General features: G+C 56.6%; 2 protein-coding genes across 2 annotated transcripts; one reads left to right on the forward strand and one right to left on the reverse strand.

Moving 5' to 3' along the window:
- Positions 1 to 1142: 1142 nt before the first annotated feature.
- PHB1 (prohibitin 1) lies at positions 1143 to 5409 on the reverse strand. Its single transcript, XM_010224005.2, has 6 exons — positions 5279 to 5409; positions 4714 to 4875; positions 3856 to 3998; positions 3168 to 3284; positions 1940 to 2035; positions 1143 to 1509 (listed from the first exon to the last, which is right to left on the reverse strand). The coding sequence occupies exons 1-6, from the start codon at positions 5364 to 5366 to the stop codon at positions 1297 to 1299; spliced, it is 819 nt and encodes a 272-aa protein (XP_010222307.1). The 5' UTR covers positions 5367 to 5409; the 3' UTR covers positions 1143 to 1296.
- A 13540-nt stretch (positions 5410 to 18949) lies between these two features.
- NGFR (nerve growth factor receptor) lies at positions 18950 to 26595 on the forward strand. The gene is made up of 6 exons (XM_088519853.1): positions 18950 to 19023; positions 21115 to 21256; positions 24086 to 24445; positions 24968 to 25211; positions 25475 to 25635; positions 26294 to 26595. The coding sequence occupies exons 1-6, from the start codon at positions 18979 to 18981 to the stop codon at positions 26593 to 26595; spliced, it is 1254 nt and encodes a 417-aa protein (XP_088375979.1). The 5' UTR covers positions 18950 to 18978.
- Positions 26596 to 27401: the final 806 nt, after the last annotated feature.

The raw sequence follows: 27401 nt of genomic DNA on the forward strand, positions 1-27401 counted from the left end.
TGCTGGGAAACAAACAGCAGCCCTTGAAAATATATGTACAGGTAGTAAACAGCTCAAACCATGCAGGGAAGAAAATTAAAAGTCCTCTGGCTGTAATTACCTATGGAATGTGTTCTGCCTTTGTGGAGGTAAGGAAAGCCAAAGAGCACTTCAGAAGTGAAGTGACCAAGCCAGCACTCTCATGCCAAAGTATTCTCGGCCTTACATTGTTGCAAGGGAGGAATTCAGCCTAAAATAATTATATTTCAGGGTTTAAGTTGTTTGAAGCAAGAGTGTTTGTTTGTGCTACATGACTTTTACGAAAATAATCTAGCACAAGCATAAGGTCTTGCTCTACTGATCCAACCTTCAAAAAAACCACACTACTAGGCTTCAGACCATGGCATTTATTGAAGGCTAGTTATACAATCTCACCCATCACTTTCTCCTTGCAATTCAGATTCCCTAAATAAAAAGTACTGATGTAACAGAGAATTCAGCCCACCTCAGACTGCCTGAGCCGCAGAGCGTTGGGTCAGCCCCTTTGTCCAAGGCACCATTTGGAATAGAGCAGCTGCCACAGTTACTGACGTTGGTGAAATAACCAACGTTGCACAACAGGGCAAGCAACAGCAAACAACAGTGTGCAGCAAAGCAGGGGGGAAGAGGTGGAGATGTCCCTCTCCTAGCATGGGATTGAGAAGTTATTTCCTGCAGAGAAAGAAGCTTCTCCATCCAGTGCTTAAGGGGATCTCTGCTACTCTGCCCTCCAGCCACAATCCGCTCGATTTGTGCCTTGTGCTAACAGTGCTGTGGTTCACACGGCACTGCAGAGCCACTAACTGATGTCCTCTTAGCTGGAGAAACCCTGGCTCGACTGAAGAGCAAGCCATGAGCATCCCTGTTCTAGTGCAGGATATGCAAGTCCAACAACCCTGGCTCAAGCAGCCAAAAGGCACTGATGCATCCCTGTGAAACCTGACTGATTCGGCACTCCTGAGGCCAGGAAATCCTCTGGGGTACTTGTTTATCCCAGAAGACAAGATGAAAATGCTTCCCAGCTTTGCTCTTGCTGCTCAAACTGCCTGGAAAAGGGCAATTCTCAAAACTAGCTGGATGGTCACTGGAGCCACTGCTCTGACCATACATGGGAGGAATGCAGGTTTTTTGTCAAGACTGTTCAGTTTTATTTGATTAACTCAAAAGGGACTGGATTTCAATTTCCTCTCTTTTACCCAATCAGGAAATTGCAATGATTCTTTTCAAATGGGCTGATCTGTAGGTAGACGTGATCTAGCTATGGCTGCAGAGCCACATTCACTGGGGCAGCTGGAGGAGCACTGACTGTCCGGAGGGCAGGTAGGTGACGTTGCGGGACCGTGAGAGCTGGTAAGCGATGTCTTCAGCTGCCTCCAGTTTGCGCAGCTCAATCAGGCCATCGCCCGCAGTGGCCAACGAGTTGGCAATGAGCTCAGCTGCTTTTGAGTCTCCTTCAGCAGAGATGACAGCTGCCTTCTTCTGCTGCTCGGCCTGCACCAAACAAATGAGAAGGGGAATGAGCAACAGAGAAAAGAACAAAACAGGAGAAGGAAGATGCTGTTGTCACATGGAAAGAATAAATTCCCACTTCCCCACAATATTGCCTTTTTTTCCTTCCCCAGTAGGAAACTTAACAAGAGTAAAGTAGGTGATTTTATTTTAAAGGTTTATTCCATTTGACTTTTTTTTTCCCCCCACTAGGGAGAAGAGGTTTAAAATTCACCTTAAAAACAACTTCCCCCTCCCCAAACCCACATACATTTAGGCTTTATCTAGCCAACAACCACGTGCCAGGGCCATACAGGGAGCACTGTATCACTATTTTGACCCCAAGCAACATTTGAAATGTTCACTGCTAGCTAGACTGAGAAGAAGATAACAGGAACTGTTTCCAAGTCAGTCTTTCATCAGTGCAAGGTACCTTTTCCACAATGAATCTGGCTCTCTCTGCTTCTTGTTGGGCCACTTGCTTCATTTCAACTGCCTCTGTGAACTCCTTGCCAAAGGTCAGGTGGGTCTGTGGGAGGAATTGAGCAAAGAAGTCTATAACGCTGCCAGTTTCTAGCAGCATGGCCAAGAACCACACTGCTCTCATGTGCTAGGAAACCTTCCTGTATCAGTGGAACTTGAGTGGAAATTGAACTAGTATCCTTAAAAGAACTGAAGGGCAACAGGAACTAGGACAGGCAGGGTTTTCCTATCCCGTTTTGACCAGTATCAGATGCAACAAAGGGAGACAACACAAGCCTAACTCCAGGTCAGCAGACAGGTAACCTGGGAGATGTGCCATGTGGTCCTTCCAACTTAGGAGAACACCCTGCAGAGGAAGCCCATTCCCTCCCTGGCAGGGCAGCAGTAACCCACAAAGTCACCCTAAACCTTTCTGGCTCAATTAAGTACTTGTGTTCTCAGCCTGGACTCTTTGGACACCTACAGCCTACTGGGATGTTCCAGGGAAAGGCAAATTTCCTTAAGGAGTGTGTTCAGGAGAAAGCACCAGCCACAAAGAGCCCAAGCTCACATGTAGTGCAAACAAAGTCACCTTCCTGCAAAGACTTCCTCTGTGATCGAAGCCAAATGAAAGAGCTTGTTTCCCTTTCCTCTAAGCAGGCTTTTGAGGAAAATCCCAGAGAGAGCAGTGCATGCACAAGCCAGATTTAACAAGATTTACTTTACAAAGCTGTAGGGGAGTGTAGAGAGGGAAGAGAGGAACAAGACTCGTCAAGGAAAAGACAGAGTTGTAGGAAATAGGCAGGATTCTACCCAAGGTGTAGATTTTCACTAAAGCTCCTTAGATGAGATACTTCCCCTGAGTGTCAGGGTGCTTGTGGAACAGTGGGCTGCTCTCAAGCAATTTACAGACTAATCCATCATCTACAAAAAGCACTACCTCCCTATTTTAACTACAGAGACCTACAATAGCGAGGTCAGTCAAGAGGAGGGTACAGCTGAACCTTCAAGGCCTTTCTGAAGGTCACAGAAGGCCAGTGACAAAACCCAACGTGTCAATGTGAGCCACTAAATAAGGCGTAACTCCAGACAAACATCTCCCGTGTGACTAAAACTCCATCCCCCTTTTAGCCACCCACTGGTTCTATACTACTCTTACCTGACTTCAAAAAAGAAAACCGAAAAGGAAAAACTCTTACCAAAGACACATCATCTAGGATGAGGCCAAAGGTTGCTGCTCGCTCTGTGAGGTCCTCACTCACTTGCCTCGAGACCAGCTCTCTCTGCGTGATCAATTCTCCAGCATCAAAGCGAGCCTGACATTAGGATGGATAAAAAAAAAATGAGAATAAAGTTTCCAGAAACAATAGATTTTTCATATCCTGCACATTTTTGCACTTGTAAATCCCAGCCTTAATCTATCTCCAACAGCTAGCAACCATTAAGCTACCTGTTTATCTGAACTAAGAGAAAGACTAAATGACTAAAATACCCTGGGAAACCTCCTCTGCAGCTCATGTTTGTATCTGAGCACTGGAATATAACATTGGCTGGACTCAAGTTGATGATTATTTGGCAGTCTCCTGGGGATGCTTCCAAAAATGGAGATAGCAAATAAGTTGAAGTCTAGGAAAATGAGAGTAGTGGAAATCACAGTCTCTTAACCAGGACTTTCACAATGAAGGAAAAAGCTAACCAGGCAAGCCAAGCCCTCACAATGGCAGAGAAACAAGCAGTGTAACTACAATCATCAGCTCTTCTAGATAAGGTTTTAGAGCCTGGGGGGCGGAGCACTAGATATTTCACACACTAACAGGTTTCTCACTGCTCAAAAGGGAGGAAAGCGAGGTGACAGGCGGAGCCTAGCAGCTGTCATGTCATCCTTACCACAACAGACTTCAGGATTTCAGTTGTGATTGAAGGCAGGACACGCTCATCATAGTCTTCTCCAATACTTGTGAAAATCCGAGGTAACTGGGCAGTCACCGGTCTAAACAAGATACGCAACGTGATGTTCACGTTCTGTAGATCTGGAGAGAGACAGAAAGGGAGGCACAAGCTTAGTGGTGAACTGTGGAGACAAAGAGAGGTCCTGAAGTTGTCCTCCCTGTGGTAACTAACTGAGAAAGAACAAACCTTCAGGCTTCTCTTTATCAGCAGAAAGAAGTTATTTTTACTGTCTCTTTCACTCAGGGACCCAAATCCTTCTTAAAGGTAAGAGCTAAGCTTCAGTTTGCTTCTGATACAGGGAATTACTTGCTCCACTCTAGACAGATTTTTTGCATTAACAGGGAGGCCTACAGAAGGGAATGAAGGGCCACTTAATCTGTTTGGCAACTAAAAAGATAGACAAAAGCAGTCCTGACACCATGCCAGCATGGATTCAGCACACATCGATTCACCACATATAGAAGTTAAAACCCTGACTCAGTGATTTTCTGCAAGGTTAAAAATCATAAAATTCACAACTATGGTAAAATGTCTTCTCATGTCCCTGTCCACCAACTATAAAGAAATCAAAACCAACATCAGAGTAAGACACAGGACATAATCAGAACACAGTCTCACAAGATATTTGGATGCACTGCTCTCTGCCCTGGGTTGATTTATCAGCTAAGCACCTTCTCCTTGCTGCGCGAGGCAAAGAATTCAATGGCATGCGGGCAACGTCACACAGGTCACTACAGCAGACACATACTCAACGCGATGCTGCTCTCTTATGGCCACCTGCTCTGAGACATTTACCTTTGCTGCCAGTGATGACAGGAATGTTACGTGGGCGAGATCGACAGTCAAAGATGATCGGTTTCTGTACCCAGGGGATGAGGAAGTGGGTACCTTCTCCCACCACGATGTCCTGGACTCCACGGAATCGGTCAAAGATAACTGCTCTGTGGCCTGCATCAACTGGAAAATAAAACAGCATGTAAGCAAGGTTCCACTGCTGCACTTGTGCACCACCATAACATTCTCCATGACAGGTATCAACAGTCGATCAGGGGTAATTAAGCCCTTTTGCTGGAGGAGACTAGTGAAATTACATAAATTGCCAGTAGCCACAGAGCAAAAGAGAAAATTTGGCCACCATTCCAAATCTGCTTTAAAGAACGGCGTCTTACAAACAGTTTCTAGTGAAGGACTCTGCAATCCTCTCATCTATACAGCGCAGAGGCCACCCAGCCCAGTATAACCAGCACAGTGACCATGTTTGTTTTCCCCAGCATCATTCATAATAAAGGCACAGAGCAATAAGGACAATGATGGGAAGGACATTAAAGCCACCCAGGGACACCCCCCTTCTCCAGCTCACCATTGTAAAGGGCAGAATTGACAACTCCGCCCACCACGGCCAAGCCCAGGCCAAACTTCCCAATGCTCTCGACCACCTTCGCAGCCATGGCTCACGTCCAGCTCTAGCCCCTCCAGCGAATCCCTCCTGCAAAGGAAAACAACAAACAAACAAACAAACAAAAAACAAGAAAGAAAAAAAAAGAGAGAAAGAGAGAGAAAAAATATGCTTATTGAAAATACATTAATTGGCAGCGGTGCCTGCAGAGCTGAGGATGAGCATGCCCCGCACAAAAATCCCCCCGATGCCCGCCCTGGGGCTTTTTCCCACGCCCGACCCCCGCTCCCAGAGCCCCCGTTCCAGCTCTTCCAGGCCCCTCTACGCACCGACCCCCACCCCCGGCCCCTCCGCCTCCAAACTTTCACCCTGCCCGGGACAGGCGCCTCATAGGGGAGGCGCCTCGCACACTTGCTAGGCCGCAGCCTGGGCCAGGCCCCAGGACCCACCACTCCCGGCCCAGCCTGCTCCCACGGCGCCCCTGACCTCCACATGAAGTTGCGGCCCCCTAGCCTCACGCGCCTGCGCGGCGCGCCAAGACGCCCGTTCCTCATTGGCCCGCGCCGCCCCGTGGCTTTCTGGGGAGTGTAGTTCTCATGCGCCTCCTTGCTCCCGGGAGCCTCGCGGCGCCGCCTACAATTCCCGTCGAGCCGCGCCACGCCTCGCCCGCGGCACAAAGCCGCGCTCCATTGGTGGCTGCGCTCCCGCTGCGCGCAAGGTGCCCTGGGAGTTGTTGTCGTGGTGTGTGTGGTGAGGAGAGCACACGCCGGGGCCGGCGCGTGGCCGTGGCGCGTATGAGAGGGGACGCAGCGGGTCCCAGGGTCCCCCTGCCACAACCTGGCTCTGAGCCACCGCCTCTCGCCCAGCGGGAGGAGCCAGGCTCTCCTGCCCGGGCCCGCACCGGCGGGCGGACACGCGGCCGGAGGACGCGAGCTGCCGCTAGGGGGAAGCGGCACCTTCCTGACGGCGGCACTGGCCGGGAGAACAGGGGGAAAAAAGGGGGGAAAGAAGACCCCTTCCCAGGCAGAGCCCCAGGCAGCCGCCCCCAGGGAGCTGCCCCGAATCTCGAAGGTGGTGGGAGCCGATGGAGGAGCCCGGCTGGGCCCATGCCACGAGAGGCACCTGCCCCAGGCGACTGATCCCGACGCCGATGGCAGCAGCTGATGGTACCCGCAGGGTGGTGGTTTGGGAGCCCTCGTGTGAAAAATGGTCCCTTTGTGTGGAGAGCGTCCCCAGGGTGATTCAGCCAGGCCTGACGCCACGTGTCCTGACGCATCACTTTGTGGCTGGCGCTGCTCCGTCCACTGAGACCTTTCCCAGCTCCGGGAGCTGGTGGCAGGTGACACAACCCTGCGTGCAGCGGAGATGAGGGAATTCAGCCCTGTGACAGTGCTGGCTACACCACAGGCTCATGTGGGAGCCCATTTTGGGCTACATTGTTCTCCTCCGGATTCCACCTTGGCGAGGAATGAAACCAAAGCCCAAGGATGGTGGTGGGCACTCCGGGATGGGGAGCTGCAAATCAAGTCAGAGCAATGGGGAAACCCTTCCTCCCTGCCAGACCGAGACCCCATGAGCTTGTAGGACATCGTGCGCGAGTGCCAGACGCCCCTTGGAGCCAACATTCCTGCATGGGACAAACCCTTGCGGGCCTGAGCGTGGCAAGAAGCGGCTCTTTGTCCTGGGGTGGCAAGGCCAGGGCCGGCAGCCGGCACTAGCTCTGGCCGCAGCGAACAAAAAGCCTCCTTTTCTGCAGCCCAAATTCAGCGTCCTGAGGCCTGGCTATGCCCTGAGCGCACCCAGGAAAAATTTATGGCATGGAATTTGCAAACATGGGAGAATTGGAGCGCTCTGCACCCGCTGACCCCGGCGCTTCCCTGCCACTCCTCTATAAAGCCAGCATTGAGCGGCCAGCACATGGCAGCCGGCAGCGAGACAGAGCCCCAAGCTCCATGGGAAACGCGTCCAAACTCCACACCCCACCCCAGGGCTCCCAAAACAGCCCATGAACTTGACTTCCTGCAGAGCAGCTCTGCCAGGTCTCTCCAACCACCCCCTTTCCCCTCTCTTGTTCCTAATAATTCCAAGCTCCAGCAGCCACATGACAAAGGAGGGAGGCCAGAGGGTATTTGGGCGCGCAGAGGAGCATCCCTGAACATCCCTGCGGAAAGGTCCCAACCTTGCAGATGGGAAACTCCTGCAGCAGAGAGCGTTTCCACCATTTTGCTTTGCAAGGAAAGCTCCTTCTCTTTTTCCTTTAGCTTCCCATGAATTATGCATTCCCAGAAGAGGTGCCACTTGAGCCAGTGCTTGTTTTGCAACACATCAAGCGGAAGAAGCATTTTCAACAGAAATATCATTTTTTTCTAAACTTTAAAAAAAAAAAAAAGCCCGTTTGTGATTCACATGCCAAGTTCACATCCCTGGGTAGAGCTGGAACATCCTCATCCAGTGGCCAGGCCCTCCGTGGCAGAATTGCCACCGGCTGTGCCAGGAAAGGCTCCTGGCTGCAACTCCAGTGCGAAGCCGAAGGCACCTGCGCCCCGTGTTAACCCAGTTAATCAGAATCGAATTAGTGAAACTGCATTAAAGCCCTGTGAGGACACGGTTTGGGGTGGAAAGGCCTTAATGCGATTTCAGCCAGCTTCACGGCCACAATTTGCAAGTCAGGGAAATCGAGTTAGGGCTGTTTGCCTCCTCGGCTGTGTCCACACTGGGCATTAAAGCAGTTTAATTAATGTCCTTTAAGGTTGTGCCTGTCTCGCAGGCGGGTGCCTTCACCTGACTTGCCCTGGGCAAACGAGCCCCGAGCTGGGACAGCTGGTCTGGGGGGGCAGTAACCCCCTCAGGGTGGGCTTGGGAGAGTCCAAGAGTGGGGCACTGGTGTCCCAGAGTCAAGCTGGGTGTTCCCAGCCCCAGTTTGCTGCCGTGCACCGAGGGATGCAGCACCCATGGGATGCTCCATGGCCCAAATTCCATCTTTCTGGAACTGGAGGAAACACCCACTGATGCTGGGGGGCTTTGGGAACCCTCCTCTTTACTGAGAGCAGCCTCTCCGTGCTGGATTCTTGCTCATGCAGACCCCTTCTCCCTGGGGGGCTGCGGCAACGTGCGGGGACTCAGCAGGATCAGGGCTGCTGGTGCCACCCTCCCTCCTGCAGGTCGTCTTCATCGGCTCCCGTTTTCCAGTCGCTCAGTAGAAACGCCAGCCCCGCTCGAGGAGCTGCAATTAAAAAGAAAGCTAATGGCTTAATGAATCATAACCAAATCTGCTTGCATTAGCACGTGAACCGCTGACCCTCTCTCACTGCAGCCATCAACTCTTTAATTGCAGGCTTTTTTTTTTCCTGCCCAGCAAATTGGCCGTGAGTTAAATGTGCAGGTGAGGAAAGGGGCTCTGGAGAGATGGGGTGGGGGCAAAGCCCCCATCCCTGCATGGGGACACACAAAAGGAGCCAGCAGCACCTTTTCCCCAGCCAAAAGCAAAGCCTCTGGGGTGCTGGGAACTGCACAACGCCTAAACAGGGATCTGCATCCCCATTGCACCTCCCTGTGCCCATCTTACAGCCTCAGCAGGGGCAAGTGGCGTGTGAAAGGATACTTGTTCCCCTCTTCGTTAGCTTAATTGCTCCTTAGCCCCCAGCACATGCTGAGGGGTAGTTTCAGGGTGGGTTTTCCCCGTTGCCTGGGCTGGAGCTTTGCATTTCCGCAGCCGGAAGGGCCCCGGGCGGGTGCTGAAATAGCAGCCCTCGATGGCTGATTTACAGCAGTGAAAGAGCAGCCTCAATGCCGGACCCAGGCACAAAGGAGCTTAAATCCCGCACATGGGGTCCCCAGGGGGTCCCCTGGCCCCAGCGGGGACGCAGCACTGCCCGGACGGGCACCTGTTCCCATGGGAATGCAGGGGGTTCGGGGAGAGGGCTGGGATGTTGTAGTGTTGCTGCACTAGCCTTAATTGCTCATGTATTTAGTGCAATTAGTCCCAGGTGCTTGTTCTTGTCTGCGTGACCCCCAGCGGCTGCGCCATCTCCGCACAATTCCAGGCGGCTGCATCAATCCAGGGCTGGAAAGGCTGCTGAGGCACCTCTGGCTTCTTGGCCGAACTCTGTGCACATGCGTGTGCACACGTGTGAATGCGTTTGCATGCATGTGCACAGGGCCTTGTGACCCTCTAGCCTCCGTTGCATGAGCCACACTGGCCGCATCATCCCCTTCCTGCCATCGCAGTCTGTCACCCCGGCTCATGGCCTCCCTCACTGCCCACCAAGCTGGGGGACACTGGCAAATGCATCCCCCTCCCATGCAGAGCATCGCAGACACAGGGGCCCTTCCCATGGGCTGGGGCTGCCAAAGCTCCCTGGAAAGCGCCCCTGCCCGCCTTGCTCCCCCTCGGAGGCAGGAATGCTCCCGGCGCAGTGGGAACAATCCGCCGCTTTGTGGAGACTGCGGCTGCCCCGGCACCAGAACCCCCTTTCAGCGCGCGGTGATGTCAGACGCCGCAGGCTCCTTTTTGTCCCCAAGAGCCACATGCCACTGCCCAGAGTCACGGCAGCTGGGAGGGAGCCGCCAGCCTCCGGAGCCCTTTGGGATCTGCAGGTTCCTGGAGCTGCAATTCCAGCTGCACCTTATGCATGGGGACCAAAACTCTTTGCTCATTTGCATCATTTCTCCCTCTTTTTCCATACTCGCTCCCAGGTGGAACAGATCCAGGGGGTCTGGCTGCTGCTGTGGGAGGTTGTATGTTGGGAGCAGCCCAGCTAAGCAGCCCATTTCATCCAACCCTTTTCCTCAACCCTCTAAGAGGAGCTGCCACTTTGCTGCCAAATGCATTTCCAATGATCCCCAGGTATCCCTCTCCATGGCTTCGTCCCAGCAGTTTCATTCCCTGCCAGTGGCCGTCCCAGGATCTTGCCAAGATTAAACCTTTTGGCTGCCGATTCCTCCATCCGCCCGTGCACTTTAATTGCCTCCCATTGATCCCCCGATTCCCAGCTGGCCACCTAATGGCAAGCACGGGCACACGAAACTGCTTGTGCGTCCCCGCCTAGGGATGATGCTGGGAAAGGCATTGCAGCCACTTCCTCAGCGCCTCCGAGGTGCTCGGGCAGAAAGGGGGAGATCTTGGGACAAACTGGCAGCTTTTGGATCCCTGCTTGCTGCGACCAGTGGTGCTCTTTGCAGCCTCATGGTCAGAGTCACATCATGAGGACCTGGCCGCATGCTGCAGCCTCCACCCCAGCTCCTCTGATCCCCAAAACAGCACCTTGCCAGCCCCAAATCCACCCCAAATCCACGGATCTGGACTTTGTGCTGAGGCTTGGCAACAACCCCCTCCGCGGCATGGATGCCACCAGCCAGGACACTGAAGTCACTGATCCAGGGAGAGGGCTGCACATGGGAATGTCAAGCCCAGCTCCAAAACAGAGATGAAACGACCCCCCGCCTTGGGCTAATGGCTGCCCTGGGAGGGGACTTCGAAACCCATTGGAGCCAGGCTTGTAGCAGCTCCAGAAATCCCTAGGGAAGGAGCAGAGGGGGAACCTCAGCCCTGCATGGAGCAGGGCTGGGGAAATCCAGGATTTGTCAGGACAGAGGCCAGCAGGTTTTTCCTGCAGGAGAAAGGAAAAAAAAAAAAAAAAGGCTGGGGAAAAGCATCACAGATGGGTGCTGGTCTGGGAACTGGGCGCTGCTTGAGTTGGGGAAGGGACCCCAGGGGCTCCATCCCTTTTCCCAGCCTTTCCCACACAGTGTCGAAGCGCTTCCCCTCTGGAGGCGCATGGGGAGCAAAGCAGCCGGCCCGGCCGCATGGGATCAATTTGCAGGGGAGGAAGCGAGAGAAAGAGGAAAAGGATCTTTTTACTGCTTGGCTGCAGGATTAATTTCCCATGAAGGTGTTTGGGAGAGAGGCAGCAAGGGGGGCGCAGAACCTCAAGCAATGATCCCAACAGCACAGCCCGGGCTCTCTTGCTCTCAGCCCACCGCTCTTCCCTGCAGCTATGGGAAAATCCTTAAATCGTTTAATTCAATTAGGTCTTGCCATCCCCACCAGTTACAGACTGAGGCCAAGACCTCTGCGACCTCCCACCGAAATCCTCCTTTAATGCCTTTTCCTTACTCCGGCAGGAGGGAGGTTGAGTCTCTCCATCCTAAGCGAGGAGCTGGGAAAAGAGGGGCCTGGATGGCAAGATTCTGCTGGGAGGAGCAGGGAAGCTCCCCCATCCCAGGAGCATCCGCAGGTCCTCGTGCAAGGTGGGGAATGACCCTGGGGGGCTGTTGGGCCCCGCAGCCAGGGCAGGCGTGATACAGGCACTGAGCCAGGCAAAACTGGGTCAAAACTCCCTTCCAGACAGATGCTCCTGTCGCCCGAAGGCGCCTCAGTTCTGGGAGGAGCAGAGCCCAGGGCTGCTTGCCAAGGCTGCGGCACCCACATGGATGCATTTACCCCCCCAATACCTCCCAAAACAGGATGCAGCTCTGCTCTTCCAGGCCCAAACCTGGCTGGATCCTCGAGAGCAGTGGAATCTAATGGAGAGTTTTGCAACATCTCCGAGCTGGCAGTACCGGTCCCCATCCCTGTCCCAATTTGCTGTGGCAGAGAGGCCCTCGCTCCCCACCAGCATGGCTGCATAGGAGCCTCCTCGGTTACTCTGTCTCCGTGTGGGGAGACATTCACGCAGCTTTCTGCCAAGGTTTCCTGTTTTCCTGCAACCCCTCGGATGGCTCCAGGCGTGCTCAGATTTACGACTCCGCTCCCAGACAATAGACAGCATCATGTGCCTGAGCAACTGCTCTCAAATCCGAGGGAAAACAGGCCTTGGAGCTGCCCCCGGAAAGGAGGAAGGTGCAAGGGGCTAGGATCCAGCCTCTGATGAGCCCTGGAACAGGGAGGAAAACCGCCTGGAACAGGTTACCCACAGGAGTGACACGTCTCTGCTGCTTCCTTGCAGCAACATGACTGGGAGCTGGGGAGAGAACCACGTTGCACCAAGAGCTTCGTGCCTGAGGCTCAAGCTCCAAGCAGAAAATCTGCCCTGTGTTCGGGGAATGTCAGCTTGGGGACATTCCACTGCCTTTCACTGACTCCTCTTACCTGAGAGAGCAGGAGGGTCCCAAAGGGTCTCTCCCCTCTAGTCCCGTGACATCAAACTGGGCTCCCAGCGTCTGTCCCTCCGTGCTGGCACTTTTCTACAAACTGAAGTGTCACTCTGCTGCATTTCAACACAAAACATGGCTGCGCTCCCAGCTCTGATCACCTCCTGCAACCTCTCCCCGGATTTCCGTTCAGAGACGGCAGCAGATGAATTTCCCTTTCTCCATCCTGCTTCCCAATGGAGCAGCTCTTCCCTAGGAACGGCAGTGTTATCCCAGCACCAGACGCTCCGCTCAGAGAAACACAGGTCCAGTTTTCACAGGTTCAGGTGCTCCAAGTCACCAGTTATCACCTCAACACTGCGAGGCAGAGCTCTCTCAGCACCTCCCAGAATGCCTGGGCTTGAAGTGCCAACAGGATCCTTAATGGATCAAACCCTAATCCAGATGCATCAGCCTCCTTGGGGTCCCTTTCTGAATGCATTGGGTAGCAGGATGCTGTCTCAGTCTCCCCCCTTTGTGGGCCTGACAGGGCAAAGGCTTCAACATTCAGGCTGCTGGAAGGGAAACACTAACCCGACTTTCTTGGATTCCTTCCGTCATCTCTATGTGGGATGAATGGAGGAACAAGGGAGTGAATGAACCAACATGCCCCGCACACGAAGCCACTTCTGTGGCTGCACTGGGGTGTCTGCCCAAGGTGAAGGTCTCCTGCTGCATCCATCTGTCCATCCACTCAGAGGAAACAGCACTGCCCACCCTACTCTTGGCTCGCTCTGCAGCAGGTTGCACGCTGGGCAGGAGCGGGGAGGCAGCCAGCGCTGCTCAGGACCATAAATTAACCTCCACGTTTCCTAATGGGACCCTGATTTATCTCCTGCCTGTCTCAACTAATTGAGTTCATTGCACTCGGTGATTCATGCTGTGGAAATGGGTTCCCAGGAAAACGGGACCTCAAGCGGCTTCAGCAAATCCCTGGGCTTATTAGCCGGGGAGCCGTAGTGCTTTTAACCAAGGAGATTCACAAGGAGCAGCGCAGCCTCAGGCCTGTCCATCCCTGCTGCCACTTGGGTCTCCACAGGGTGAACCTGGGGATGGCACCACGTCTCACTGGCCTCAAATGCAACATGGGGGCTCGACTCCCTGCACCTGCTAGTCGGGATGCTCCTTCCAACCTCAGGGCTGCATCTGCTCCAAGCAGCCCTGTCCTCAGCCTGCTGGTCCCCGCCATCCTGCTGTGCTCAGCCCTTGTCCCTGCACATTATTTGATGTGCCAGAGCTGGCACGGGAGGGCATTTGGCGATGGCTGCTAATGGCTTGTTTGCTCTCAGCCTGTCTGCCCCATCCCGGGGGAGTCTGCAGGCGCATCCGGCCCTCCCGCCAGCTGGGAAGGAGCTGCTGCTGGGTGGGAGACGGGCAGAGCCTCCCACACCTCCCTGCTGGGTCCCAGCCCGCCGGCTCCTCACGGGGCTAGGAGCCACTGTGAGCAATGCGGCTGCAAGAAGAGCTCCCAGATTTCATGTTCTGGAGGTGCTTTTCTACAGGATGCACTAAATCCCAGTGCTACTTCATCCCGGGCACCCGAGACACCTCCTGGCACATCCTCTGACCACAGGAACCCAGCGGTCACCTCTGTTATCAGGCAGCTGCGTTTCTGTCTTGCTGCCATGTTATGGCCCTCATTAAGAATCTTTCGAGAAGCCAGAATAAAATTGCATTTACCAATTTCCTCTTTGCTCTCAATGCTGTTTACTCGCTTAGAGAATTCCAGCGGGGCCACAAGACCTGGCTTCCCCGGCAGAGACAGCGCTGCTCACCCCAAGCACATTATTTTATCCCATCCATCTTCATTTATCCAACCTCTCCAGAGCTCCCACCTGGCTGCCGGAGCCCGGGATACTTGCAGCACCCAAAGCCCTTCCCCTCAGCTCTGACACTGCTCCTCCCCACCCCTGGACCACCTGATTTGTGCAGGGAACAGCAGCAGAAATTAGCATCTCTGCAGGCTGGGAAACGAGCTCCCTTCTGCTGCAGTCACAGCTGCTGGGAAGATGCTCCAGGGAGCAGCAAGGGGCCCACACAAGCAATGAGTTTGTCAGTCCTGCACCCAGCCTGCCGTTCCTCCTGCTGTGAGGAGCCATGAGGCTTCCGGCACATCCATTCCCTGGAGGAATATTGAGCCTGGGAGGCGTGGAGAAGCCCCCTCCCTCTCAGGGCTCGGGCACACATCACCTTGAGGTGTGTTTGGCTGCCAAGTGCTAATGAGAGCACCTGGAAATGCATTTGTGCCCCGTTAATGCACCTACCTGGGTCAGGAGCAACCTGCCATAGAACTGAGTCTGCAGCCCCACCGTGCTTTAGCAGGGCATGTTGGGAAGCTGCGGGCGTTTCCTGAAAGCAAAGGCAGGGAGGATATCATGACAATGCTGAGAAGGCTCTGCCTCAGTCGGCAGGCAGGGGAATTACCTGCTAGTGCTCCAAAATAAACCCCGGGATGTCTCCAGGTGCTCCATGTTGCAGTGAGAGCAAGGCCGAAGGGGGTGGGATGCCCTCCCCTTCCTCCCTGGCTGGCTGCATCCAGGAGCCATCGGTACCAGCACAGGATCCCTGCTCCACTCAGCAGCCTGGGGAAAAGAGAAGGAGGAGGAGCAGAGTAGCTGCCTCCCTTTCTTATAGGAGCTGCCTTCACACACTGGCACCCAAAGGGCCCACCTTGATGGCGTGTAAGTGAAGGCAGCTGGGCTTGAAACTGTCATGGTCTTGCCTTGGGCTTCTCTGAGCTCTGCGGGCTCTGCTAATGTGCAAAATTTGGGGAAAAAAAACACTTGGGGTGGCTGATGGGAACACAAGAGATCAAACTCCAACTTGTCCCTCCAACCTGAGCAGACCAGGGAGTTTTGCACCTCCGCTTTGTGCTCAGATGTGCACGAAAGCAGCTGGAAGAGGAGGAGGAGGGAGTGAGGAAGAGGAGGAGGAGGAAGAGGAGGATGCAACTGGGGGCTGATGGAAGCAGTTGCCATAGGGACAGTATTGCCCAGCTCAGGCTCCTTGCTCTGCCTCCCTCCTTGCCTTGGTTATTAGCCTCATTGGTACCAGTGCCAGGGAGCCAAATTCATCTTCTGCAATAGCACTGACAGCATCCTTACCCCAAGGGGACAAACTCACCCCTTTTTTCCCCCAAAAAAGTGCTCCAAAATGCTTGGGTTTTGAGCAAAACCACAGGAGAGGGGAGTCTGGCCGATGCCCCAGCCAGGTTCGCCCTGCATCTGTTGCCACAGGACAGACGGATGCTGTGGGGTCTGCAGCTCTTCTGCTCTCCACTGAGCTGCGGGGAAGGAGCGGGATACTCACATCCATAGGGAAAAGCCCACGGTACTACCTGGCCCTGGGTGGATGCATTGCCCCTGCCTGGACCTTGCTTGGGCAATGTGCACATGGAAACCCCACTCAAAAAGCATCCCACAATGAGGGAAGCATTAAAATAATATATGTATGTATATATAAACATAACTAAAAAAGACACATGTGGGAGATCTAGGGGTAAAAAGAAGCCCCAAGCACCGCTGCCCGCTTGGTCATGTCCTCGTCGCTGCTCCAGGGGCTTGACACTCATTTCCTCCGCACAGCAGAATTCTTGAGCCATCAGCAACAAAATGCAATCAATGGGTTCCCAAAAGCCAGGCGGGCAAGAAGAAAGCCAGCCCTGCCCTGGCATGTGGAACCAATCAATACCTCCAACAGCAAAATATCGACAGTGTTGCTGCCGCCGACGTATTTATGTCCTTTATTACCCAGGTCATGAGCAGGGGGTTTTCTTCCTCCCATTGTGGGCTGCCCAGCTCTGAATGGAGGCTCTTGGCCGGAGCAAAGTCTTGCTTCTTTGGGAGGGAAATTGCCTCTGTTTTTGCTGCCTTGCTGTTTTACCATCACTCCGTCCCGCGGAGAGATTGTGTTTCCCAGACGCCGCAGGCACCGCTCTCCAGAGACGGCTTCGGTCCTTCCTTATATAGACCTGGAGCTTCATTTCTAACAGGGCTGCAGATGCCCCTGCTGCCACCCAGGGTGATGGATGGCACCGAAAGAACCGTTAACGGAGTGGGAAAAGGAACAGCAGGAGGATGGACAACCTTCAAGCGGGAGATTAACAAGGGGGAAAGAGGCTGGAGGATTAGAAGGGAGCATTAGGAGAAATTATAGGGATGGATATCAAGGAGTGTAATAAAAACCAGACCGGAGCACTTTGAGATTAATGGAAATCAGGTTGTGGGGGAAGTTGGGGAATGTTGTATCCTGACCGACTCGAACTGAAGGTCTTGGGGTGCCCAAAGCCGACTGCTCTCGAGCCGATTGCCTCTTCCCAGGGCAATTCCCAGCCACTGTCTGGCTCCTCTGGGCTACCTGGGGGCTATATGGCCATTATTCCATCCCAGGGATGGGCAAGATGATGCCAGGAGGGATGGACCTACTCCTGGATGGTGCTGAATGCTGATGGAGGTGGGTCCCCAGCGCTGATCTGGCCTCAGCCCCAGTACGGAAAACCAACAGGAGGCTTCGGAGCAGGCAGAGGAGAGGACTTTTGCGAGCCACGCGTCGACCTGGGCCAGGATCCTTGAAAGCTTTTAGGTGTCCAAATCCCATTGATGGAAATGAGGATCAGAGGGCCAAACGCCACAGGAGCCCTTGGCCGCAGCCCAGCGCTTCCTGCTCTCCACCAGCGGGCCTGGCTCTTGCCAAGGGCCCCCAGCGGGCCAAGAGGGCTCAAATGAAAAGCTCTCACTTCCTATACGGGAAAAAAAGTAGTTCTTTGAAGCAAAAATAAAAAACAGCTTATTTATGTGAATTCCTCCCCACTCTCCAGAGATGCTTTGCTGGAAAAGCCGTACAGTACCCAGCAAGGTGCAATCCCCCATCCCGCCCTGCAAGCAGCTGCAATAACCCCACACATTGGCACATTCCCCTCTAGATTCAACCTGAATTTCCTACCCTTTTCCCAGGAAGGGACACTGCCTTTCCCAGCTACCACGACTGGAGCCTGCTCCTGCCATCCTGGCGCCGCTGGGGACATGGGGACATTGTCCTGCTCTTGGCAGCCCCTTAGCTGTACTCCAAGCCTGAGCTGTGAATGGCTCAATATGTATTACTTATTCCTGTTATTTATAACTTACCATTACTGCATTGCCATCGGTGTCGGGAAAATAATCACCCACACATTTAGTAAAATCAGTGTAAAGTTTGCAGGCGGGGTGTTTAACTGCAGCTCTTGCTGGGGCTTGGGGGGCCATGGGGGGATCGCACCCAGGTTTGATGGCTTGGAGGCTTTTATTTGCTCCTCTGTTTCTAGCCAAGTGAGATGCAGGATGCAGAGGATGGAGGTGCTGGCACAGGGTCTGGCTCTGTTCAGTGTTGCTGCAGGGTCAATCTGGAGCGAGTCACATACAAAGGAGGCTCTGCCAGCAAATAAACCCCCGGGGGCTTTGGGTTTAATTCAGAGGCGACAGCAGACTTTTAAGAGCGGCTCTATCATTGTGCGGAGCCAGCAAAGGGCTGCAAGTAGCAAAACGCACGAGGGGGTTTAATGAAAAGCACTGGTGCGGCCGAGGCGGGTTACGACAACGGCAGAAGTTTCCACTTACCTTCACTGGCCGCTGGCCCAGCCGCCGATGCAGCCCGCGTGTGCCAGACGCCTGGCTCTGTTTTCTGTTGCCATTATGAGTTTTTTCCCAGAGCTACCAGCTGCCGAGGTGCTTTGGGCAAGGGGAAGGGACATGGAGGTGCTGCAGGTTAATTTTAATTAAGAGAAAGGCTCCGAGAGTGGAGGACTCTCCTCCATCCCTGCTCATCCCTGCCCACCAGAGCCATCTCAGAGCATCTTCTGCACCTCTGGGACAGCAAAACCATGCCCTGATGATGTAGGGAGCCCTGTAAGCAGCATGTCTGGCCCCAACGCATTGCGCTGAGCCTCCCCCGCTGGCAGCACCTCGCAGGGGGGGACACTACAACCCTCTCACCTTGTCATACAGTTTAACCCCTCGCTGCAGGGTCAGAGAGGACAGAGGTGTCTTTTAAGGAACTAGGAAGGCAGGGGCAGGGAAGAGCAGCTGACGGGAGAGAGAGGCTCTGTAGGAAGCAGAGGGAGCCCATGCCATTCCCTTAAGACCACAGGGATATCCCCGAGGAGGTCCAGTTGTCCTGTCCTGGCCTCATCCCTCCAGAGCATCTCGGTGCATCAGGCTATAACAAATTGCCAAGACAGTGGCAGATGGAGGGGCTATGATGGATGGGGTCGGACGGATGGACGGCAGATGGGGGTGCTCGAACCTGGCCGCGATGGCGGAACATGACGTGGAGGCAGTGGCGGGTCTGCTGGAGGGTGGAGAGGGGAGTGCTGTGTGCCGAGGGTGGAGAGGAGCAGGAGGAGGAGGAAGAGGAGCGGGGGAGGAGGAAGGCGGCAGGAGGAGGGACTTGCGGGCCCTTTTTCGGCGCGCCGGGGCGGCGGGCGGGCAGACGGAGGCAGCGCAGCCACGGCACCGCTGCTCGAGGTGGGGATGTGAGACAGCGCCGCCGCCCCGGGGACCATGGCAGGGCTCCTGCCGCTGCTGCTGCCGCTGCTACTGTCCCCGGTGAGTGCCGGGACGGAGCCGCCTGGGGGGACCGGGCACGGGGCGCTCACGGGCCGGAGAACGCCGGGGTGCGGAGGGGTCCGCGGGGGCGGTCGCTGATGAGGGAGCCGCCCGGTCCCGCCGTGCTCGGGCGCCCCTTGGCCACCGGCATGGCTGATGCGAAGTAGGGGGCAGAGAGTAGCCCCCGTCCTGCTGTCTCCCCCTCTGCTGTCTCCAAACCTGCCCTGCCCGTCGTGCTCTCCGGACCAAGGGAGAAACCCCGTGCGCGCCCCACGCTCCCCAGCAAGCGGGGGCAGCCCCGGTCCTGCCACCCCAGGGAAAAAGCCTGGGCGCAGGGCAGACACCCGGGATGTGCAGCCCTACACGGGCTGGGTGTCTGGTGACTGTCCTCGCTGCAGGCAGCAGGACCCCTCCTGGGGTGTGAATCAACCCGGCTGCTTCAGCTGCTCTGGCGCAGAGCCCCAGGCTGGGGCCACCTCATGCGACCATCAGCCCACGTCTGAGCTGGGCGCCGCTCCAGTCGGCAACGTTTTGTTGCCTGCTGCACTTGGGGCTGGATGTGACCCTCAGCTTAGACCTGCCAAATGCATCCAGCGCCGGGAGCAGAGCGGCTGGGATGGGGTTCAGCAGGAGCCCGGCTGCTGCTCCGAATCCCTCCGGGACCGCTCAGGGACCTTCCCTTCCGGGCGTCCTCGGCAACCCGCTCTGCTCTGAGAGCCCAAATGCACCAAGGGGTCTCGCAGAGCAATTAAAAGCTGTCCAAGGTGTTGCGACCCGTCCCCCCAGCTCCAGCTGTCAAAATGCTTTATGGTGTTAATACCCACGGCTTTGTCACCAGGAGGTGTGTTAATAACGCACACATTTCTGCGGGTTAATATGGACCATATGCCTCGCGGATGGGCACGTTACGGGGCTTGGGCGGGGGGGCAAAGCTGCCGAGCTGAAAGGGAACCGCGGTGGAGGGTGGATTGCAGCACCTGGGACTGCAAGTTGCATTTTCAGTGCCGTTCAGCAGCGCGGAGCAGGGAGACCCGAGATGGGCGAAGCGGCAGCGGCTGCTCCTGCGATCCCGGGGGATGTAACGTGGGGAAACAGGCAGCGAGAGGGTATCCCGTGGTGGGGGGGGCGCCCTTGGCCACCCGCCCCGAGGCCGTGGGAGCTCTGACTCGCTGACCCCAGCTGCGCTGCTGCTTCCCAGCACTATTTATAGCAAGGCAAGGCTGGGACTCACTGCTCCAGTTGCTGCCCCCTACCCAGGACCTGCTCTCCCCTACCCCCGGGCCACCACGGCGACACCAGAGGGGACACTTGCAACTCGGGGCCAGCACAAGCCAGGAGGAGCCGCGGACAAGCCTCAGCTGAGCAGGATTATTCCCATCGGGAAAGGCATCCAGCTGTGCCAACCAAACCTGCTGCCCAGCTGTCATTGTGGGGTGCTGGGCCCCGCTGCTCTGTATTGGTGCAGCTGGGACACCGTGGGCAGCTGCCAACCCATGCTGGCCAAGCCATGCCAGCTCCCAGGCTTTCAAGTGCGGGGTAATTGGAGCACTTTGTCATTCAAATGCCTATAATTGGCGCTGCGTTGTCTCCGACTGGGCCGGATGATGCGCGGAGCTGAGTTCATAACCGGAGCCGAGTTCAGAGCTGGAGCTCGTTGAGGAGGCAGCAGGAGGCACGGGGAGGGGGCACCACCTGGCACCGGGCAGGCAGCAGCTTGTGCTGCTTCCTGTGAAGCCGCTGCAGCTCTGGCATCTCCTGCCCTTTGCACAAATGTGGCCCTGACTGTGGCACCAAGGTAAAAAAAAAAGAACCATGGCAAAACTCAGGCCAAGAGTCTATTTGGGGACTGGCTGGTCCACAAATGCACCCGGAGCTGCAATGTGCATGTGCTGAGATGCCCCAGCTGCAGATTTATTGCTTCTGTGAGTGACATCGGGACATATATTGCTCTATAAGCAAACACGCTCACTTGCACCAGGCAATGATGTCGTAGGGGTCTCAAGGCTCTGTTCAAAGTCCTTCCCATTGCAGGAGCTCTGATTTTGAGTCCCAAACATAAGTTGCCTCCGGGTTCTGCTTTCTTTCTTGCAGGGACCCGCCTGGGGCTCCAAGGACAAGTGTTTCAGCAAGATGTACACAGCAAGTGGCGAGTGCTGCAAGTCCTGCAATCTGGGTGAGGGTGTCGTGCAGCCCTGTGGCCTCAACCAGACTGTCTGTGAGCCCTGCCTGGACAGTGAGTACAGCAGCGCATGCCCCTCTGCGAAGCCCTCATCCTCCCCTCTCCTCACATGGTCTGAATGACAGGCCCCAAGCTCGGGCACGTGGTGGCTCTGCCGTGGCCTTCGCAGGCTGCAAAGCTCCTCCTGAGCATCCCTGCACGTGGGGTGACTGCCAGCTGTTCCCCCAAGCCATAAAATATCTGAGCAGCATAAGCCACACGCTGCCTTGCCCTTCATCTCAGCACATCCCACATCCCTCCTGCCCTTCCAACCCACTGTTCCTTCCCCAAAGAAGGGGAAGGAACAGCCTATTCTCCAGCCTATTCGAGCGCTGCACTGAGATGGGGAAGGGCATAGGGTCTGGGGGTCCTGGCAAGCCCTGGCTGCTGGCTTTGGGATCCTGAGAGCCAAAACACTGCCAGAAAGTTAGAACAGCACTGGTGCAGAGCAGGGACCGGAGCAGGGTGTCAAGGAAGTGCTAAAAATATCTCTGCCTCCTCGCAAAATCGTTGCGCGGCACTCGCTGAGAGCCCACCTGCCCATAACCTTGGGGCTGCTGCACGAGCTAGCTCGGAGCCGGAGCATCCTGCCACCGGGACACGTGTCTGTCTCCGTATGCTGCTGCTGTCCTGGTCACAGCTCACCTGGCTGCAGTGCTTGTCCCGTGGGGCTGGAGCCCCAGGGCTGGGAATGGAGGTTGCTTCATCCCTTCCTGGAACCACCCCCTGGTGCTTCTAGGCACAGAGATGACTTGTTGCCCTCCATTCCTTTGCGGAAAGCAGAGGGTGAGAGGGAGTTTCCAACCCCGCGAGGAGGATGTGGAATGGGAGAGCAGGATGGTGACCTGGGTGCGGTGCTGGGAGCTGGTGGCGCGGGGCCAGCGGGACCTGGAGGAACGGACCATGTGGGCGGGCGCCAGCGCTCAGCTGCATCCTGAGTGCCCAGCCCTCGCCTGGGGCCAGGTTCATGTTCCCACAGCAGGATTAGGGCTTGGCACTGACTCATGAAGAGCTTGGGAGCCCCATGCAGGGTCCCCCTGCACACACATTGCTCCCAGGGGAGTGCAGGATGTCTCAAACACCCACAGAAGCAGCAAAGACTTCTGCAAACAGGGCACTGCTCCCCAAACCCTGTTTTATCCCTGGGCTCAGCCACTGCTGTAGCTCTTCAGTCCTTAACCCTGGTGAGGGTTAATCCCCATGACCTTGTCGCAGCCCCCTGCCAAAGAGGCATCATTGGGTGGCCTGGGGAAGACCTCGAACTATGGGCACCCCTGGGGGACAGATACTCCCCCAGCTCTGAGCCAGGGGGCCCTGGCCACCCCAAGGCCCTGCCAGGGTGGGGAGATCCTCCTCGGTCTCCCCACGGGAGCCAGGACCTCTGCCAGCCTCCACCTCCGCCCAGGACTCTCGCTCCACATTTCTTCCCGATTCACCACCCAAATTTATTTACAAAAATTTGCTCCTACCAAGCCACCAGCCCATCTCGAAAGCCCCGGGCTCTGTACTAACCCAAAGGACCATTGAATTTTTGTATCATTATTACTTTTTTCCTCTTTCCCATCCCCTCAGCCGTCCCTGATTGCTGCCTCGTGATTTATTTATGTAGCTCCTCAGCCCCGGCGGCCCCGTTTGCAGCGCAGCTGTAATTGCTCAGCTCAGATACCTTTTGCTGCCACTGAAAATGTGCCCACTCAGCCATATGCCTTTCCTGGCCACTTCCCCACGCTAATGGCGCCTATCAATAATTCAGAATAATGTAAGGGCTGAGCGCAGGTTAATGGGCGCTGCACGCACTGGGAGTGCAGGGTCGGGGTGAGGATGGGGTGTGGGTGGCTGGTCCCTGGGAGAGTGGCTACCAGCCCCTGAGAAGGAGCAGAACACAAGGCAGGAGGAACAGGAGTGCGGTAGAAATGCCCTGGCTGTCCCAGCCACCTCGGTGCTTGAGGGTATGGACCCTTCTTTCCCCGGGGCGAACAGTCAAAATCAGGCATTAAAACACCATCGGGTGGCGGTTGTGCAAATCCCCTGGTAGTGCAGACATCCCTCCTGTATCCCATGGGATGAGGATGATGAGGACCTTCATCCAGCTTGGGAGCATCACCCCAGCATCCCTGCATGGGGATGGGGACATCTAGCCAGCATCCCTTGGCACCAGGACTGGAATCTGGCATCCTCAGTGGGGTTGAGGGCACTGGATCCAAGGGCACAGATGGAGAGGAAGCGGTCATGCCCTCCAGGACCGGAGCCGAACCCTCTTTCCGGGGCCGAAAATAGCTCCAAAAGCCCCAGGGACTATGACGGGGAGGAGGGGCTGCAGCAGGGGGATTGATTTACGCGGCAGCATCAATCCTGCCGTGTGCCGCGAAACCGGAGAAGGAGCAGCCCGAGGTCGGGGGAGCCGGCAGCAATTAGCGCTGCAGCCTCCCATTTGTGTCCCGCCGCCCCTCCAGCAGGTGCGATGGGAAACAGATGTGGCCGCAGCTGCTGGTGGGATGTGCAGCAGCCAGATCCGTAGGGACACTGAGAGGGAGTGCAGGGCAGGAGGGTGCCCCGTGGCCAAATCTGCAGGGATTTGCTGTGCGACAGAGAGGGATTCCGTGTTAAGAGGGAGGGAGGAGACAGATCCCTGTGGATGGAGGAGGCTCCATGTGGGGCATCCCTTGCTCTGGAATGGGGATAAATGGTGCAGTGTGTGATGCCCATCCTGCTCCTGCCCATGTCCCCATGCCCTGGCACAATGTGGAGTCCTGGTGGGATGGGGAGTGGGATGGGAAATGGAATGGGGAGCAGGATGGGGACCAAGCAGTGGGGCTAGGGCTCACGGTGCACTCTGCCCCCCAGGCGTGACCTACTCGGACACGGTGAGCGCCACGGAGCCGTGCAAGCCATGCACGCAGTGCGTGGGGCTGCAGAGTATGTCGGCACCGTGCGTGGAGTCAGATGACGCCGTGTGCCGCTGTGCCTATGGCTACTTCCAGGACGAGGCAAGTGGCGGCTGCCGCGAGTGCCGCCTCTGCGAGGCTGGATTCGGCCTTGTGTTCCCATGCGGTGACACTCAGGACACCGTGTGCGAGGAATGTCCCGAGGGCACCTTCTCGGATGAGGCCAACTTCGTGGATCCCTGCCTGCCCTGCACCATCTGTGAGGACAACGAGGTGCTGCTCAAGGAGTGCACGGCCACCTCGGATGCTGAGTGCAGAGGTGACGCTCCCCTCCCCCTCCATCCTGGCACTTGCAAACCCCCGGGGGGTCCAGGAGTCCTGGCAGCCCCCCATCTCCTTAAATCATTGCGGCGCAGAGAGCTGCATGGGAAAGGAGCCAGGAGGTCGCCCCTTTCCTGTGCTCTGCCCATCCAAGGGACAAGCGAGGCTGGGCCAAGCCACGCAGTGACACTAAGCAGGACACACTAATGATGCTGGGGTGCTAATGAGCCCTGGGGAGGGGGCTATCCCGGCGGACCTTGAGTGCAGGCACAGAGCCAAGGGCGGCTGCGAAGGGAGCCAGGGTACCTCCCTTCTGGCTGTCCCTGCACTGGGTCGGATAAATGGAGGCACGAGCGGCAGAGCACAGGGTGCGCTTTGTTCGCGCTGCCGTGGAAGGGACGCTGGTGACTCGGTGCCAGTTGCCCCGTGGCGCTTGGCTGTCCATGGGCACAGTGGAGCAGCATCCGGTTCCAATCTGTCCCCGCTGGCCCAGGATGCAACTATTGCTTGTGCCCTGCAGACCTGCACCCGCGCTGGACCACACAGACACCCTTGCTGGGGGACTCCGAGAGCCCTGAACCTGTCACCTGGGAGCTGTCCAGTGCCGAGCCGGCCGCCAGCACCGTGGCCGATGCTGCCACCACCGTTATGGGCAGTTCACAGCCCGTGGTGAGCCACGGCACCGCTGACAACCTCATTCCTGTCTACTGCTCCATCCTGGCGGCCGTGGTGGTGGGGCTCGTGGCCTACATCGCCTTCAAAAGGTAGAGCCCAGGGGACCAGCGGGGAGACAGCAAGGAGGCTGCAAGGGGGCTGGTCCCCATGGATGGCAGATCCCCATTGCTGGCTTGATGCAACCTGCATTTCTCCCATGCATGTGTGCATCAGCCCCTGCTGCCTCCAAGGCCTTTGCAAAATACATGGGTGGGTTCACGTCCCAAATCAGAGGGGGACAGTACACACAGGATGGAGCACCGGGCGGGAGTGGAGCCAGTGCTCACCCCCCGTCCCCCCCACTGCGGCACAGGTGGAACAGCTGCAAGCAGAACAAACAGGGTGCCAACAACCGCCCCGTCAACCAGACGCCGTCACCTGAGGGTGAGAAGCTGCACAGCGACAGTGGCATCTCTGTGGACAGCCAGAGCCTGCACGACCAGCAGCCGCCTGGCATGGGCACCCAGGGGCCAGGTAAGGGTGAGTGCTGTGTGGTGGGGATGAGGACAGGAGCTTGTGGCAGCGGGGATGGGGACAGGGACAGGAGCACAGTGCAGCAGGAACAGGACAGGGATGGGAGCATGGTGCATTGAGGATGAGGACAGAGATGGCAACATAGTGCTGGGTGGGCAAGGATGGGAGCAGGCACACAGTACAGTGGGGACAGACGAGTGTGGTGCAGTGGGGATGGGGATAGGGATGGGCAAGCCTAGTGCAGCAGGGACACGGATGGGGACGGGAGCGTAGTGCTGCAAGGATGGGGACAGGGATAGGAATGGAGATAGGAGCACAGTGCAGCAGGAATGGATGAGTGCAGTGGGGTGGGGACAGGGATGGGGCTAGGAGCATGGTGCAGTGGGGATGGGGACAGGGACAAGTTGGTGCAGTGCCACAGGGATGGGAGCGCGGTGCCGCAGGGATGGAAGCATGGTGCCGCAGGGATGGGGACAGGGATGGGAGCATGGTGCAGAAGGGATGGGGATGGGAGCGTGGTGCAGCAGGGATGGGGATGGGGTTGGGAGCGCGGTGCCGCAGGGACGGGAGCGCGATGCCGCAGGGATGGGGACGGGGATGGGAGCACAGTGCCACCATGGGGCAACCGCACTGACAGCAGCCCTGCCACGCCCGGCAGCGGCCAAGGCAGATGGGGGCCTCTACGGCAACTTGCCGCCGGGCAAGCAGGAGGAGGTGGAGAAGCTGCTGAGCAGCTCGGCTGAGGAGACGTGGCGGCAGCTGGCAGCCGAACTGGGCTATGCCGAGGAGCATGTGGGCACGTTCGCGCGGGCTGAGGTGCCTGCCCGTGCCCTCCTGGCCGACTGGGGCACCAAGGAGACAGCCACGCTGGAGGCGCTGCTGGCTGCGCTGCGCAGGATTCAGCGCGGGGACATCGCCGAGTGCCTGCACAGCGACTCCACCGCCACATCGCCCGTGTGAGTGGGCGCCGCGGGTGGAGAGGCGCTGGATTCCCTCAGCTGCATCCTCTCCCTCATCCCCCTACCCTGGGATCAGCCCCATTCGGGACATGGGGCCTTCCTGCCACCGGGACAGCCCCAGCTCCCTTTTCTTCTTTGAGCCCCAGCGCTTCTCACCTGTTCCTGAGATTTCGCTGCTCCTCCCCGAATTGCCAGCGGAGGAGGACTGGGGGGTCCTGCACTGAGAACTGGCTGTGTTGTGACACGCGTGGAAGTCGCCCACAGGGGCACAGAGGAGCAGCTGCCAAGTTCTTTGCACCAGGGCACGTCCGTGGCAGTTTCCGAAGGGGCGCACAGTGCCCTTGTGCCCTTCCCAGGGGGAAGGTCACAGGAGCTGCCATCCGAACCCTGCAGGCACCTCGGCCCATGTTGCCAGTGCTGCTTTTTCTCCAATCCTGCCCAGGGCAGCTCCCTGGAGGGAAAGTGGAACTGTTTGCAGGGAAAAGACTGCAAGGCAGAGGAGGCTGTGGCTGCACATGGAAGCTATGGCTCTGCAGCCTGTGGCTCTGCCCCCACTTTGCTCTCAGCCTTATGGACTTGTGGCGGAGCCCAAAATCAGCACTGGAAATCAGCACTGCCAGATGGAGACATGGGGGGAAAAGAAGGGATATGGGCACTGTGCATGGAGCTGTGGGCATTTCCAAGGGAGAGCCGAGGGCTCAGAACTGATCTTTTCCCAAGTCAGCCAGAGCCAAGTACCAGAGCCCTTTAAAAGCATTGGGAATTTTCCTCCCCATGAAGCAGAACATGCATCGTCACCTGGAAATA

This window comes from Tinamus guttatus, unplaced genomic scaffold, assembly GCF_059628265.1.
Source record: "Tinamus guttatus ecotype Peru unplaced genomic scaffold, ASM5962826v1 Tinamus_guttatus_pri_ptg000075l, whole genome shotgun sequence".
Classification (NCBI taxonomy): Eukaryota; Metazoa; Chordata; class Aves; order Tinamiformes; family Tinamidae; genus Tinamus; species Tinamus guttatus.